This window comes from Larimichthys crocea, chromosome VI (genome assembly GCF_000972845.2).
Source record: "Larimichthys crocea isolate SSNF chromosome VI, L_crocea_2.0, whole genome shotgun sequence".
NCBI classification, from domain to species: Eukaryota; Metazoa; Chordata; class Actinopteri; family Sciaenidae; genus Larimichthys; species Larimichthys crocea.
The window spans coordinates 12,003,941-12,020,055 of NC_040016.1; the positions used below are offsets into that span (position 1 = coordinate 12,003,941).

General features: G+C 39.6%; 1 protein-coding gene across 4 annotated transcripts; it reads left to right on the forward strand.

The window, feature by feature from the left end:
• Positions 1 to 1,059: 1,059 nt before the first annotated feature.
• On the forward strand, positions 1,060 to 14,340 carry LOC104920504 (macrophage-stimulating protein receptor). 4 transcript variants are annotated; one of them, XM_019262977.2, is made up of 21 exons: positions 1,060 to 1,198; positions 1,945 to 3,228; positions 4,711 to 4,887; positions 5,025 to 5,147; positions 5,651 to 5,824; positions 5,931 to 6,100; positions 6,519 to 6,651; positions 6,756 to 6,892; positions 6,974 to 7,147; positions 7,261 to 7,360; positions 7,500 to 7,730; positions 7,874 to 8,020; positions 8,123 to 8,285; positions 8,808 to 8,897; positions 9,151 to 9,354; positions 9,448 to 9,528; positions 9,636 to 9,817; positions 9,949 to 10,058; positions 10,872 to 11,037; positions 11,126 to 11,262; positions 11,461 to 14,340. In XM_019262977.2, the coding sequence occupies exons 2-21, from the start codon at positions 2,029 to 2,031 to the stop codon at positions 11,690 to 11,692; spliced, it is 4,131 nt and encodes a 1,376-aa protein (XP_019118522.2). In that variant the 5' UTR covers positions 1,060 to 1,198; positions 1,945 to 2,028; the 3' UTR covers positions 11,693 to 14,340. The 4 variants fall into 4 exon arrangements, with proteins under 4 accessions (XP_019118522.2, XP_019118523.2, XP_019118524.2 ...); XM_019262978.2 differs by having other exon boundaries at positions 8,808 to 8,882; positions 9,148 to 9,354; XM_019262979.2 differs by having other exon boundaries at positions 8,808 to 8,882.
• Positions 14,341 to 16,115: the final 1,775 nt, after the last annotated feature.

The window sequence follows — 16,115 nt, forward strand, 5'->3', positions numbered from 1 at the left end:
CTTGAGTAAACACATTCTTCTCATAGCTTCCTGGCTGCAGTTGCCTGTATCTGAAAAGCAATCTCATCTGAAAGCAATGCATTTCTGGCATGAAAAGCTACATGGGATACAGTGTGTTTTGAAATGGTGATCAAGTTTTTCCATTAAATACAACACAGTGACGCGCGAGTGAAGGGTAGATATGATATGACTCTTGGAAAGAAAGCGATGAAGTGGTCGGATTTCGCAACAATTTCATACTTCCTTGTTGCGGGTGCGGCTTGACAGGACAGCTCCCACTTCAGGAATAATGGTCAAGCAAGTCAGAATGACGGCAGCATTCCCGGTTGTGAATTTTCAAAATAAATTTGAAATCGCTTACTCAAGCATCCGTTGCAAAGTTTCCTGAAATGCGATTAATACAAGTAGGTGATAGATGGTGTTTGAATAACGGAACTCTAATATGCAATGTTATAATGTAATATTATGTTGTAATTTGTTATAATCAATAATCAAATTTTCATCATATTTAACATACTTTGGATTGTTTTGCACATTTGGTATTATTACAATTATTCCGTATTAAATTTTAGATCTATGTGTCAGCGGAGATTTATATGCTTGATTTTTAAACTTGAGCTTGAATGCTATTCTATTTTATTTATTATTATTATTATTATTAATTATTACGTTGTTTGGTCATTTTTCCCATTATAACATTTCTATATTGAACAATGGTGCAAATATTAATAAAATTGTGATCTGCTAAGTACATAACATAAATGCAAAATTACATAATGTTTGTAGAAAACAAATAATTAATTTTAAGTAGTAGTAGTTACGTGTGTGTGTGTGTGTGTGTGTGTGTATGTGTGTGTGCGTGTGTGTGTGTGTGATTCAAATCACTTTACTACACTATTACAGCCATGGCAGAGCTCCACCTGTTAACAACCTTCTCAGTCCATGTATTGTATGATGGGTGCTTTAGCGCGCTTTTATTTTGAAGGTGAGCGTGAGATCCTGTCCTCATAAGTAGACTGAAGTGGTCTTAAAGACTTTGTGTAGTTGAGCGTCGTTTAGTGGAACTCCTGTCCGCTGTCAGGTGAGTGCGTTGCCGCTTGTCAGTGAGTAGACATTCACAGGAAATCTACCTTGAAAAGAAATAAAAGTTTGAGACTGGTGGACGAATCACAGCGACATTCTCCCTTTTCAAAGCCAGGTAAGATGATTAAAACATATTTTTAATGGAGAATATCTAGAGTAGAGTAGAGTGGTCCACGTCAATGAATGACTAAATACACGTTTTCTATCATTCTTAGCTCATCAGCTTATTTGCACATTCCTGCACTTGTATTTTAATTCTAGTAGTTATTATAAATACAGATAATCCTAATAATAGTCATCTCGACTTTGTCCTCAACTTACAGATCAGTGTGAGTTCTTCTCTTTTATGAAACTTTTAAAATAGTTGCCCACTGTTGCATTAAAATTGGAAAACATGAAATATCTGGTGTGTTTTTTTTATTTTTTATTATTAAAATAGGTTTAGTTATAACCTTTTTATTCTGTGTATGGGTCATGGGGGCTGAACATTAGTTGCTCCACATGTTACAGCAAGTCATGTCTTGCCCATGCTAGATTTGATCTTCACTCTATCAAGGTGTTATTTTTCCATTGGCTTTATTAGCTTTTTTAGCTCAGTAAGTTTCACAGCTATGCCACATCTGTGTCTTATTTTAGATGTCTTCATTTAAAAAGCAGCAGCTACTTAATCACAGGGTTCAACGAGAGGAAACAAAACAACAGCAGCTCATACCTCATGTTGTATTTCTCAGTTTAAACAAGCTAAAATGTTTACAGTATCCACCTCCTCTTTCAAAAGCAGTGAATCTCTGCTGAATGTGAGGATCAGATGCTACTACTGTCTGTTAAATCTCAACATTCCTCCTCTGTTTTCCCGTACAGAGCTCCTGCTGGTTCCTCAGAATGTTCTCTTTGAAGAAAGTGTCTTATAGGTAACACTCAATCACGGTGGACTGTGACGTGGAGATGGTCACTTGGGCCGCTTTGCTGACAGTATGCATATGGATACACACACAAGTTGCCTCAGGACAGCACACATGTGCTTCAACACCACGCACGCTGGTGGATTTCACTGTAAATTACCCCCTCCCCTATTTCCAAACAGACAAACCTATACAGAACATAGCAGTGGACAGAGATGATCAAAGGGTGTTTGTTGGATGCCAGAATGTAATAAAGGCAGTCGACAACACTATGAAACAAATATGGGAGGTGAAAACTGGACCTGTTGGCAGTCCTGACTGTCAAACCTGTCAGGTGTGTGACTTAGAACCAGACCCTGAAGATCCAGTGGATACAGACAACGAGGTCCTCATTTTGGATCCTGCTGGCTTTCTCTTGCCCTACCTGTACATTTGTGGAAGTACTCGACATGGGATCTGTTACTTCCTTGACCATAGCTCCTCAATGCCTGAGCCTCAGTGTTTATACAAAAAAGAGCAAAACTCTCCAACTTACTGTCCAGACTGTCTGGCGAGCCCACTTGGCACCAAAGTCACCATTGTTGAACAAGCAGCAACATCGCTATTTTTTGTAGCTGCCTCTGTCAATGACAAAGTGGCACAGAGGTATCCAAGGAGGTCAATATCAATGATGAGGCCACTATCAACTGAGGATGGCTTTCATATGGTCATGAATGGCCTGACAGTGCTCCCCGGTCTACGGGACTCTTATAAGATTGATTACATCTACAGCTTCTCCAACAAGGAGTATGTCTACTTCCTGTCCCTGCAGAGAGAGGATCCACTAAAGAGCAATTCAGCTTTTCAGACTCGTCTGGGACGACTGCCGATATTAATTCCAGAGGTGTGGATGTACAGAGAGGTGGTCCTGGAGTGCAGGTACGACCCAAAGCGCAGAAGGAGGCAGAAAGAGGATTTCAGGGACATTTTGTATAACGGGCTACAGGCTGCACACTTTGGGCGAGCAGGGAAGGATTTGGCGGGAGAGCTGAGGGTGGTTGAGACAGAAGACATTCTATATGGAGTGTTTGCAGAGGTGAATGAGCATGGTGAGCCTCAAAAAGGCTCAGCCCTGTGTGCCTTCCCTTTGACTAAAGTAAACCATGCCATTGATGAAGGTGTGGAAGTCTGCTGCAAGTCAAGTCCAGAGCAGCTGTCCAGAGGTCTCAGTCACTTCCAGCCGCCTGAGAGCTGCCCACATGAAGTGAGTAACTTTTTTTTTTATATATATACCAGGAACAGTACAAAGGTCCCCAGACAGGAAGTGACCTACTCAGACAAACACTGTGCAATTTAGTCACCTGGAATCGGAACACTGTAGTTTATCAGTTTTATATTGTCTTTAGCAATAAGGGATAGCACATAGTAACAGATACTAAAGTTAATACGTAAAGTAAACCTTGTCTACCTGAGTATATGTATGACTGTGGCAACTCTGATGAAGGTGTGTGAGAGAACAGGGTCAGATGGGAGAACTGGGAGGGGTGGATGAGTCAGTAGTGTGGCCATGCATTGCCACATCGTTTCTGTGGCCTGTTGCTTCGTCAATGAAAGGTTGGCAAATGTTTACAGTGCAAAATGTTTTATCAAATTTGTATTACTTTGCAAATAACTGATAACGCAATGACTGGAACTCCTAATTGATAAAATACCAGAGGAAAAAAATAGAACTTAATTGGAACTGGTATTGGAAGGCAAAGAAACCTTGTTAGGTTAAATCCTAAAATAACAAGCCGAGCACACTTTCAAAACGTCTTCATTGAATAGGGCATTTTGCTGTGGTGTTCAAGAAAATAATAAAGGTGTGGTCTGTTTCCTTTTATGGAGTTCAAACTATGTCCTTTGAGCTCTCACAGCCATGTGTACACCTACTGGAATGTGTGTGTGCCAACAAACACAAGTTATAAATCCTGCTGATAAAAAGGTGGAATTTCAAGAGAAGAACCGTGTTGGACTGTGTCTGGTATTTGCGCACGTTATTGGGAAGTGGGTAGAATATCAAAGAAATGAGGGATAGGGAAGGAAAGACTCACCCATTTAATCCAAGTGCCCAGCACTCCCGAGTTCAAGTGAAGTATTTCTAGATTTGGGTGTGTACAATAAAACAACTAGGACACCATGAGTATTCAAGCTTGAAATGCGGTAATACAAAGTGGCTAAAAAGATCAAATGACATGAATATGGGGCATTCAAACGGTGGGAAGCAAACAAGGGCATGCTCGGGCAGGTCAGCTAAATTGCCGCAGTGGAATGTTTACCATAAGTTTAACATCCTCTCTCTTTTTTTAAAATGACGTTTTATTAACCAGACCTCTGCCAGACATCCACGCACATCTGTTATCTACTGTTTTATGTGTGTGGAGTACAGAAAGTTCAGTTTCCGTATTTGAGAAACAGCCACCGAGTCAACATATGGAGCTGGAGTCACTGCTGTTTTATGACCTTGTTCCTCTCACAGCTTGTTACTATGACTTCAGGCAAGACTAGAGCACTTCCTTCCTAAATGAGTGAATTAAGAATCTCTCTTTTTCTATTCCTCTTCCTCTCTCAAGCACAAAAATATACAAACACGTGCATATGGGCTTAGCAGGAGTGACTCAGGCAGCTACTTTAGTATTTTATCTATGAATGTGCATTTCCATTTCTGACTAAAGACTTACTCTTGTTATTTTTACCACTTGCGTAGAGCTGTAATGGTAATGGCAGTTGCTGTGAGAAACCCACACTGGTGTCAAAGCCATACTACAGACTGGACCTCTTCAACAGGCAGATGAGTGATGTCCTTTTCACTGCTGTCCTGGTGACCACTATTGGAAATCACACCCTGGGCCACTTTGGGACCTCAGATGGACGAATACTGCAGGTAGCAATATGTCTAAGTATTAAATGTTCTGAAGTTTGAATGCATCGTACCAGATAAAAGTCTCTCCTCTTTTGTCCAAAGGTGTATGTTAATATTATAAAATTAAAATCCTTGTGGCTCTGTTTTGTCTGGTTTAGGTGATTCTTACTTCATACAGGCCTACTGTAGTTTTTGCCAACTACTCTCTGGGAGAGACTGAAGTGTCCAGGACAGCAGCTGTGTTCTCAGAAGATTCACTTCTCTTTGTAGTTGGAAATAAGGTATGTTTTCAATACTGTTTATCTTTTAAGGGGTAAGAGTACCAGAGTACAACAGATTGATCTGTAGCATTTAATGGTGCAACCAGACCAATGTTTCTGAACTACTGCGGCTTCATCAGGGTCAAAATGGACAAAGCCAAAGAAATTCAACTGCGATTAGATGATTGGTTGAACAGGTTTTCAAATTTGGATAATGGCTCCAAGGGTGGGAGAAATTCCACATCCTAAATCAGTGAGAAAGGTACACAGATAGAGACCTAAAGTTAAAAATAACAAAACCTACAGGAAACATGACAAATTCAGTTTGCAAAATCCTGCATTGACTACGTCTCTTCCTGTAAGAGAGGATGAGATCTCTTTACTTACCTTGACCTTTAATGAAGCTACAGAGCCAGTGTTGGTCTGTGCATAATGTTGAGCAATGTCTTAATCAGCATGAAAACATCCTGCTTACCTTTTGACATCTGGCTAACTTTAACTTCGTCTTTTTGTCTCTGATTCAGATGTTCATGGTGCCCTCTGCAGGACCAGGGTGTGAACATTTTAAGACATGCTCCACGTGTTTGATGGCTCCACGCTTCATGAACTGTGGCTGGTGTTCGGGAATCTGCTTGAGGCATAATGAGCCATGTGCCTCGCAGTTGAACACAGATTCTTGTGTGCCCATCATAACAGAGGTAGATCTGCTGCTATGTAACTGATTAGCTAGTGCATAAAGTTTAAACACCATGAGTCATAAGGTGATACTGATTCTGAGATTACTCTTCTCTCTCTCTCTCTCAGTTTTTCCCTAAAATGGAACCAGCTGGTGGCGAGACAGAATTGACACTGTGCGGCTGGGAGTTTCAGTCTCCGCTACGACCTCAGCAGCAAATCATCAGCGGCAAAACCCACATCATCAAAGTGGGCTCAACCTTGTGTACTGTCCTGCCTGAAAAGAGCAATAGTGAAATGTGAGTAGCACACATTTGATTCATTCATACACAGTGCATTTCGTCAGCATTTAGGTTGGAAGTACTGGGAATTGCAAATTAGGGAAGAGTAGTATTACTGAGTTTACTTTTCTTTTTCTTTTTTTTTGTCTTTTTCAGGAATATTATAAGTAAAATAATAAAAATAAAATAATACTAATACTAATTATTTTCATTTTTAAGATATTATTTATGTACTTTGTGGGATAACTATGACTTCTTTGTGATTTCAGGCACTAATAATGTATTCGGTACATAAAGTCCTATCATGAATTGTATATGACGTCAGAACGATAACCAATTAAGCTCATGAGACTTGAATAACAGCAAATGTGGTTGACAATATACAAATACAGCATTTTCAGAATTCAGAACATCATTTTTTGTGTTCTTAATACAGGCTAGTATGTAAGATACAGGAAAAAAACAAACCGGAACAAGACCTCAACATCACTCTAGAAGTGCACGAGGGGGAAGTGGAGGGACGCTACTCGATTGAAGGCACAGCTCAGATTTCTGGCTTCTCTTTCGTGGTGGGCATTTTTATGCAGTTTAAGCAGTTTTAAAATGAGTTATGCATCTGTTTGTTTGTGTCAATGATATGTATGATATAAATATTTTACCTCTGTATAATCAGGAGCCGAGCATAACAGAAATCAAACCTGACTATGGACCTGTGTTTGGAGGAACGATGGTTACACTGACAGGCAGATATCTTAATTCTGGGATGAAGATAGATGTCTTCTTTGCTGACAAAAAATGCACCATTCAAAGGTGACCAACACAGAAGACTACTTCTTTTGCTAACACATGATTATAGTCTACAACACAGATTAAGATTTCTGTTCTTTTTAGTGCTCCTGAAGGAAGTGGGACTTCAATTGTCTGCCGCACAGCAGCTGCAACGGGTGTCGGGAAGGTACCTGTGAAAGTCTTGATTGACGACTTTGAAGTGAACACCTCTAAGATGTTCTTCTATAAGGAAAACCCAGTTATAACCTCTGTAACTCCTCATTGCAGTTTGCAAAGGTAGGACACTGACCCTAGTCTGCTCTGAGCTCAGTCTCTTAAAAAAATACTTCCCACTTCCTTATCATAACGTCAATGTTATTATTAACATGCTCATTTATGTTGTCATACAGCGGCTCCAAGCTGGTGATACAAGGTCAGAATCTTGCCTCTGGCCACGAAACTGTGGTCCAGTACACTTCCAGAAACCTTAACCTGCAGTCTCTTCAACAAGTTAGTGATTTTTTTTAAAAATTGCATCCTTTGTGAAACTTTATAGACACCTTTTAACATAACAGGAAAGCTGAATATTGCTTTCCTGTTATGCCAGACTGTGACTGTAGTTGTGATTTTGAACACTATTTCACCTAAGGCCTGCAATGGAACAACAAATGCCACGTATATGGAGTGCTGGACCCCTGCTTTTCCTGAGGAAATGCCTGATGAAAAGACTGACACAGGAGAGATTTCTATTTACATGGATGGAAAAAATAACCTTTGGAAGAGAGCTTTTCACTACCACCCTGATATCAAAGTCATTCCCTTTGAAAATGACGACAGGTTATTACTTCTGAAACCGGGAGAGACGGAGGTTTCACTTCATGTATGTATGCATCTATTGATGTAACTCATTTATCGTCTTTAAGTCTCAAAAACAATACTTGCGCAGTACAATTAATATATAATTGCTCTACACATAACAATTATTACTACTAAATGAACTGCTTTTTTCCACATATGTAACAGCATAGAAAGGTGAATGCAGTGAGCACATGTATGAAGATCATAATGACCATTGGAGGTGTGGACTGCAACGTCCAGGTTCTGTCAAATGAGCTGACCTGCAGGATTCCTAAAGGTCTGGTTATACCCAGCGAGGGATTGCCTGTCAAGGTGAGAGACTCTTTGACCTTTGAAATCATTAACCTTAAATCATCACCATAAATCGCTCTAAATTAAATGTATTCAACAAGAGGAAATGATCTGTTCTGCTAGGTGTTTGTGAACGGGATGGTTTATGATGTGGGCACAGTAGCGAACGATGACGGCAACAACAGCACTGTGATTGCGGGCATTGTGCTGGGCATTATCACTGCACTGGTAGTAGGTGCTGGCCTCGCATTACTTGTGATGATCCATTTGAGGCAGAAAAAGAGAGGTAAGAAACTTCAGCTATTTCATGATATATTCTGCTAACATAGAATACTTGCAGTCGTGAGAAACACGAGTCAAGAGGGCCAGCTCTGACCTGGAATGCCCCGTAGACTCCATAGAGGAAGTGGGGGAGAGCAGGATGATAGCAATGCTGATATCCATTATAAACAATTCCTCTCACACCCTCCATGAGACTGTGGTGGGTTGAAGCAGCTCCTTCAGCAACAGACTGCTACTCCCACCATGTAAGAAGGAGTGCTACCGCAAGTCCTTCAACACCAACATGACTTAATGACTTTTTCTATATATTTCCTCTGTGGGAATAATTTATGTTCAACCTTGTGTATATGAGTTACTGTGACAAGTGTTGAATCATTCAAGTCTATCTTATCTTATTTTAAACAGAAACAGTTTCTAATGTAAGCTCATCTGCACTATCACCTGTTAATTATTAACCTGACCAACTGTATATTTAAGTTTATTATCCAGTTTTTTTTTTTTTTATTCATCATATGTATCTTTTCAGCCAACATAGAGAATCGTTTATCAACAATGCTTTCACGAAACCGCATGGGAAGTGGCCCTGATTTCTCCCCGACAGGTGACTACAGACGAGGTAGTGCACACAGATTCATTCATTCATACATACTAACCGTTATTTTGTTCTTCCATCCATCCATTTATTCTCTTTTCTTCATCCTGTATATCTATGAAATACAATCTTTTATGTAGATCTATTCTAAAAATCACTGTCATTGTTTACAGAGCCTGCTAAATAAATGTAACTTGGTTTATTTTCAATAATAAACCTTTTATAGAACTTAACTCAATTATCATGTCTGTGTGTTTTCTCTTGTGCGTTACAGTAGATCTGTCCAGTCAAACATCAGGTTCAGGAATGGCCTTCCAAGGTTTGTTGTATGCTGCCAGCTATGATCATCTGGCCATTCCTTTAATGCCACGGGACAATATCTCAATGGTCAGTCTAAGTTCTGATCTTCTTGAAGAAGTCAAAGATGTCCTGATCCCTGCTGAGATGTTGCGAATTGAGGATAGTCAGATTATCGGCAAAGGTAATCCTCTTGTCTTTTATAATGTTTGTTGTTCTGTCTTCCACCTTTCCTTAAGCACAAAATAATCATAATAACTATTTTGTTCTCTTGCAGGCCACTTTGGGACAGTTTATCATGGATATCTGATAGACAGCAACAAGCAAGAGACCCACTGTGCTGTTAAATCATTGAACAGTATGTGAACACCTTTTTTTTTTATGTTGTATTGAAATTCGCATTATTTGTGCTTGTGGCTGTTGGATTGGTCTGTATAATACAGTGGTGCTGTGGTGTATTTACAGGGATCACAGATTTGGGGGAGGTGGACCAGTTCCTCAGAGAGGGAATTATCATGAAAGGTTTTCACCATCCTAACATACTGTGTCTGCTTGGCATAATGCTGCCTAAAGAAGGGCTCCCTCTGGTGGTTTTACCGTATATGAAGCATGGAGATGTGCGTCATTTCATCCGATCAGAGAAAAGGGTAAATTACGCAATGAAACTGTCTGGACCAGCAGGGTCATGAATATTTGCTGTGTTAATCTGAGTTTTTACTACTCCATTACGCTTTGATGCTCTGCATCAGCTCTGATTAATACTTCTTGTCCTCCACAGAACCCAACAGTGAAAGACCTGATTGGCTTTGGGCTTCAGGTTGCTAAGGGGATGGAGTATTTAGCCCAGAAAAAGTTTGTCCACAGAGACCTGGCTGCACGTAACTGCATGTGAGTGTGAATCATACGCTGATTAACGCTTTGTCACGCCACAAGGAAGCCTTTTCACGTTTTTTGTTTTTTTTAAAGATTTTTTTTTTTGGTCTTTTCAAACTATTTTTCATAGAGACAGTTGAAGGTCAGATTTGAACCCTGGGCCACCACAGCAAGGACTGAGCCTTTGTACATGGGGCGGCTGCTCTACCAACTGAGCTAAACGACCCCCCTTCACTGTCTAGTTTTAAAGTTAAGGCAATGTGAGGATAGCTTATGCTTTATAGGTGTATTTAATTTATTAAATATCCTTTAATTGGTTTTATTGATATCAAGCAACAGATAGCAGTGTTGGTGGTTGTTGTTCTAAAGTCAAATACAGTACTTACAGGACCAAGAGACCAATCTGTAATCCTAAAATCCTAAAACCCAAAAAAGGACAATAAATATACTTGATTACTGTTTCATTCAGTATTTCATCGTAGTCAAGTAATTCCTATTAGCTCACTATGATGATCCCACCAAATAAAAAGTACAATATTTGGGACAATTTTAGATCTTTAAAAATAAAAAATCCTCTCTTGGGATGACAAATATTTGGTGGTATAATATGTCTATGTATTTGTTCATACATATTAATGGAAACTTTTGACATTTTTGGGGAAACATCTCATTTGCTTTTTCAGAGAGAATTTCATTTTCCACTGCTCATCAACAATGATTTTACAATGATTTTTTTTGGCTCAGTGGCTAGACCCTGAGTACAGAGACGTTTTAACTGAAAAGGAACCGGCTGGGGGATTATTTTCTTAAAATGCTTTGTCTTTTCAGGCTGGATGAAACCTTCACAGTCAAGGTTGCTGATTTTGGCATGGCGAGGGACATATATGACAAGGAGTACTACAGCATTCAAGATCACAAACGGGTAAAGCTGCCGGTGAAATGGATGGCCATCGAAAGCCTGCAAACACAAAAGTTCACTACCAAGTCTGATGTGGTGAGTGTACTTCATACAGCCCTCTAAAAATATGCTTCTTACACCTGTTGTGTATGTATCTACAATACCTTGCCTATCTGTTTCCCAGTGGTCATATGGCATCTTAATGTGGGAGCTGTTGACCAGAGGTGCTAGCCCATATCCAGATGTGGACCCCTATGACATCACACACTACTTGTTGAAGGGACGTCGGCTTCTCCAGCCACAGTTTTGCCCTGATACTCTGTAAGAATCATACACACCCTATAAATATCACATACCATAATGACATAACATTATTGTTTATCATCTCAGTGTCTGCAGGAGATCTCAACATATGTGGGGTTTTTCTCAGTTTGATCATTTATGGCCATCATTCACTTGTTTACAAATTTACTCACATACTTACTCATTCACCGATTTACGCATGTATTCATTCCACAGCTATTCCATCATGCTGACATGTTGGGACCCAGAGCCTGAGTGCAGACCTAGCTTCACTAGCTTGGTAACAGAAGTACAATACATCCTGTCTTGTTTGGAAGGAGAGCACTACATCAGCCTAAAGGTTGCCTATGTCAACCTAGACCAACCAAGGCCTTACCCGTCCCTGACGGGATCTGCAGATGAGGCCGAGGCCTCAGACTTGGACTCACACTGTCATGCTGCCAGCTGAGGGTGCAAAGCCCTAAGACTCACTGATATAAACTCAGGATTTGGATTAAAGTTGGAAAGCATGCAAGAAAGGGGACAACATAACCTGGATACAATAATCCATCACATACATCGTTGACATTCTCTACAAACCTGAGCACATGCAAGGTTTGGTTACTGATTTAAAAGACACTGTGGGTACTATGAACTCTCATTGGTGCAGAGGCAAAATCATGCTGGAAGTCCCGCGTCCCTGTTACTACAATTTATTTGTAGGAGAATAGAGACAGCATGTCGATAGAAGCACATGTTTTTTGTTGTTCTGTTTTTCTTCAAACATCTGAAGCTTATGATGTTACATTTGGTATGAATGAACTGAGCTGTTCTTTTTATCATTGTGCCCACCACTCCAGTGACAACCAACCAGTCACCAGAGGTAGATGTGTTTGGAGAAAACACAGTACATTTGCTGACATAGCATGCGAAAATTGCATTACCTTGTATGCAATGCAGATCATTCACATCAGCTCTGGTATTAGGCTTACAAGTAATTTAATGCTGCTAAACACGTGCAAAATGAAATTATATTGGTGGGATGTCTATGTTTGAATCTAATCCAGATCTTACCCTATCATCATCATCCTAGTGATTATTTCACCACCACCCAGCAATAAGTTGCAGCTCCCTTCACAGAGCCGTAAATCGCATCACTATCTTAAGCACACAAGTGTGAAAGAGACAGAATGAATGTTCAGTGTGCTTTTGTTTTCAGATTTGTAAAATAGGATGTGGGGTTACATGAGACAATGTGCTCTTATGTAAATATATGTCTCTAAGCCATTGTATTAGACTGTTAGGGGTGTGTATATGCTGACCATGTACATGTGAAATCTTCGTACTGGATGAAGAATAGCTACTCATATTTAGAGCCTCTGTCAAAAGCTCTGCACCCACTGAATTATACAGTGAGCTGTCGGTGTTGTTCAGACATCAACCGATGCTTAGAAACACGTCGAGTACCCGTCATCATCACTAGAGGGCAACCAATGCCTCCTCCTAAAGCACACTACAGTTGTTGCTGCAGTGATACTCTGCACTACAGCAGGCAGCTCAGCATACAAGTGTTGAGCAAACAGCACAACTATATTCATCTGAACCTCAGAACAAACTCAGTCTTTCAACTCAATCAACATAGCATGGTGTTCTGTCCATAATGCACAATTTGGGGAGTTTCCTTGTTTACTACACGCAATTCAAATGATCACCACAGCATAGTACACAATACAATGGATTTTAGACTTTGTGCACTGATTTTTTTTTATTTTTACACTGACAATGCAGTATGGTTTAACAAAAAAATGAGTTTATGCAGTTTTTTCTTGCCCTAGGTTGCACTGTAAAGAGTGTTTTTGTACAGACAAATCGTTGGTTGCACATACTTGTCTCTAAAGCGCGTCAGCAAATCAAATCAGCAGATCAGTCTCCCTATGCTTGATGTTTTTTTAGCTTTATTGTGAGCTTATACTATGAAAACAATCCTGACGGTAAATTCTCTTACTTTACTTTTTTTTTTTCTGATAAAAATGCAGCTCACTGCAGCAAGTGAAGGCACGGAAGTTCATGAAAGTGGATCATCAAAACCACTCACACCGGTCTGAGGCAGTGCAGCTCCTGCTCTCTGCCAGGTGGATGAGAAAAAAAACACACACTGTTAGAGGTCTGAATTATGTCAGCTCAACCAGAACGAAAACTGCATGCTTCTGCCTAATCTGTGTATCTACTGTAGCATTTGTAATACTCTACGAATAATTTATGGATCTAAAAAAAGATTTTTTTTTTTATCTCTTGCTTTCAGGTACTGAAAAGGTGGCAGAAATAATGACGAGCTGTGTTTGTGTTCAAATAAAAGTTTAGGATTGCAGCTATAGACTGAACAGGAAGCCGACGTGATGGATGTCTTTTACTCTGAACAAACATCCCATGTGAGATGTGCTTTTATTTTGGGAAAAGAAAAGGTTGGACAAAAGAAATAAACATTATGAGCTGCACATAAACCCACTCACCCCATCTTCTATCTGTACCTCAGCCCATTGGCCACCAAGATAAAGCAGAATAGACATTTTTTTTGTCAGGTTCTATAAAGGCTCCCAGATGTCTGGATTTCTGTGCAAATTTGTCCTCCAACTCTTCATTTGTCAACTATGAATGATTTTAATTAACTTGCAACTTCTGGGATTGTATGAGGCCATTGCCATTTCAAATAAAAATTTGGTATGAAACAAGGACACCAGAATTGAAAATTAAAAAGAAAGGAATGAAAAGAGTGAATGAAAAACAGCACAATGACATGAAACCTTTACTTTTCCTGTGTTATGACCATAAATCTGATTACCTGTTTTGTAATTTTGAGGATTTCAAGAGAAAGGGAGAATAGATGTTGAAAACTACCTGGTTTGACCGTTTGAAGTATATCTGATACTGTAATACTGTAAATGTGAAGTAGGTGGTTAAGGAGTAAGCAGTGTGCTGGTAAAACATTACTGACTTTATGAAATCCTCTTGCTGCTTGTTGAAACAAAAGGAAATATGTTCAGTCAACATGACAATTTGATCACTTGTGTTAGAAGATCATTACAGTTCCTGGTCTCTTAGTTCACAATTTGTCATACAGGTGGGGGACTTGCGAGGGACAGAATTAAAATGAATGTCCAAAATTGAAGCAGAGGCAGAAACATCCTGACTTGTAGACACTTCCCACGATGCGACTCGAACACATCTTCAATGAGATCCCCCCCCATGCCCAGTCCTCCCACTTTCCACTAATCATGTCGGATGTTGACATAAACACTAAAGGTGAAAGATGATAATTACATGCCAATATGACATGAATGTAACATAAGTTCAAGTCAAGATTACCCGGTTGACATCACTGGGGTTTTCTCAGACTTCAGAAACGCCTCCAGGGGCACACGACTGGTTTCAAACAGAGTAGTACTCCACAGGCAGAGCAGATTGATCTCCATGTACAAAATTCCTTTTTAAAGAAGTTTGTTGCTTTGAGGAAAAATAATTAACTGAGGAATGATTGAACCAACCATCTCTGAATCAATGAAAAGCCTGGTTACATACACACACATGCACGCACAAGCACACACACACACACACACACACACACACACAACCCTATCCAAACCCAGTAGCACAGCGAGGGGGAATATCTACACTGAACATGCTGAGAGCAGATCTCTAAAGTGTCTGGTCTAAAATTCCTTTTGTTGTCTTCAACTGTATATATTTATAAATATTTTACACTTTTATTTCACACTGCCCTGTTTTTTTTTTCCGAAGCAGGGTTCAGTTGAAATCTGTGAAACCGCAAATATCATACAGCAGCTGTTGTGTGATCCATGACAAACTGGACAAGAGGGGAAAAGAAACTGTGGCTGCTTCCTGTCAAGAAATGGCAAGAAAAGCATGATTATGACAGCCAATTAGCACTCTTGTAGTTGCCAAACTTTAAATCTCAAATCAAATTTTAAGTCTTTGGTGCAGGGACACTAGAACAGTGGAGTGGTCAGTGATTGGCTTCTGTGCATACATGTCCTTTTTATCCTGCCAGGCACTGAATAAGGAGCAATATTGTAAATGGACGACTAATTTGAAAGAGCCAAACATGACTGCCGCCAGTTTGGCAACTTTAGCTTATGATGAGCCAAGTTATTTAGCATTCTAAATGTGCATATTCAGCCCGATAAAAGCTAAAACTGTATGTGACCAAATAAATTCAACTTTTCTTTTAGGTGTAATCTCTTTCTTCCTTTCTATTGAGAGAGACACTGCTGAGAAAAACAAGCAATCTCGATGGACAAAGCTCTGCCGACATGTTACTATTCGTCTGGGATTCATCTGTATATCCCACTGAGAACGATTGGGCCATTTAGTGAGCTTCTGGTCTTTTGTGGTAAAACCCAGCATCAGATGTTCTGCACTGCACCATTTGGTATAAAATGACTTGAGCAGCAAGAAGAAGAAGAAGAAAAAAGTGTGATTTCACTGTTGCTGAGCGTTCTCTTGTAAGTGCTTTGAACGGGGTGTGTACGTATTCAGTGTCTGAACATGTACATCTGTACATTGCTCAAGGTCTCTGAGATGTTTGTGAGAAAAAGTCTGTAGACGCAAACAGTGTTTGGCTGACTGGTTTCAACAGTTGTACTTTTGTAAAATATACTGAAACAAACCAGCACAAATCTCTATCTATCTAAATTCTCAGGTGTTTTTGTACTCTAACATAACTTCTATAAATGTAGAAATGCATCATTTATCTTCAAAATTAGTTACTTTAAATGTTAACAGCTTTTGTCTTTCAAATTCAAACCAATAGGATGGTATATATGATATGTGTTTTTTAGTCAATATTTTTCTTGACTATTTTTGAATCTGTTCCA

Bases quoted from the DNA above. Each gene is read 5' to 3' on its own strand.
- LOC104920504 (XM_010732783.3), top strand. From the start codon at position 2,029: ATGGTCACTTGGGCCGCTTTGCTGACAGTATGCATATGGATACACACA. The intron at 7,361-7,499 runs GTTAGTGATTTT...ATTTCACCTAAG, and splicing joins ACCTGCAGTCTCTTCAACAA to GCCTGCAATGGAACAACAAA. The intron at 10,059-10,871 runs GTGAGTGTGAAT...TTGTCTTTTCAG, and splicing joins CTGGCTGCACGTAACTGCAT to GCTGGATGAAACCTTCACAG.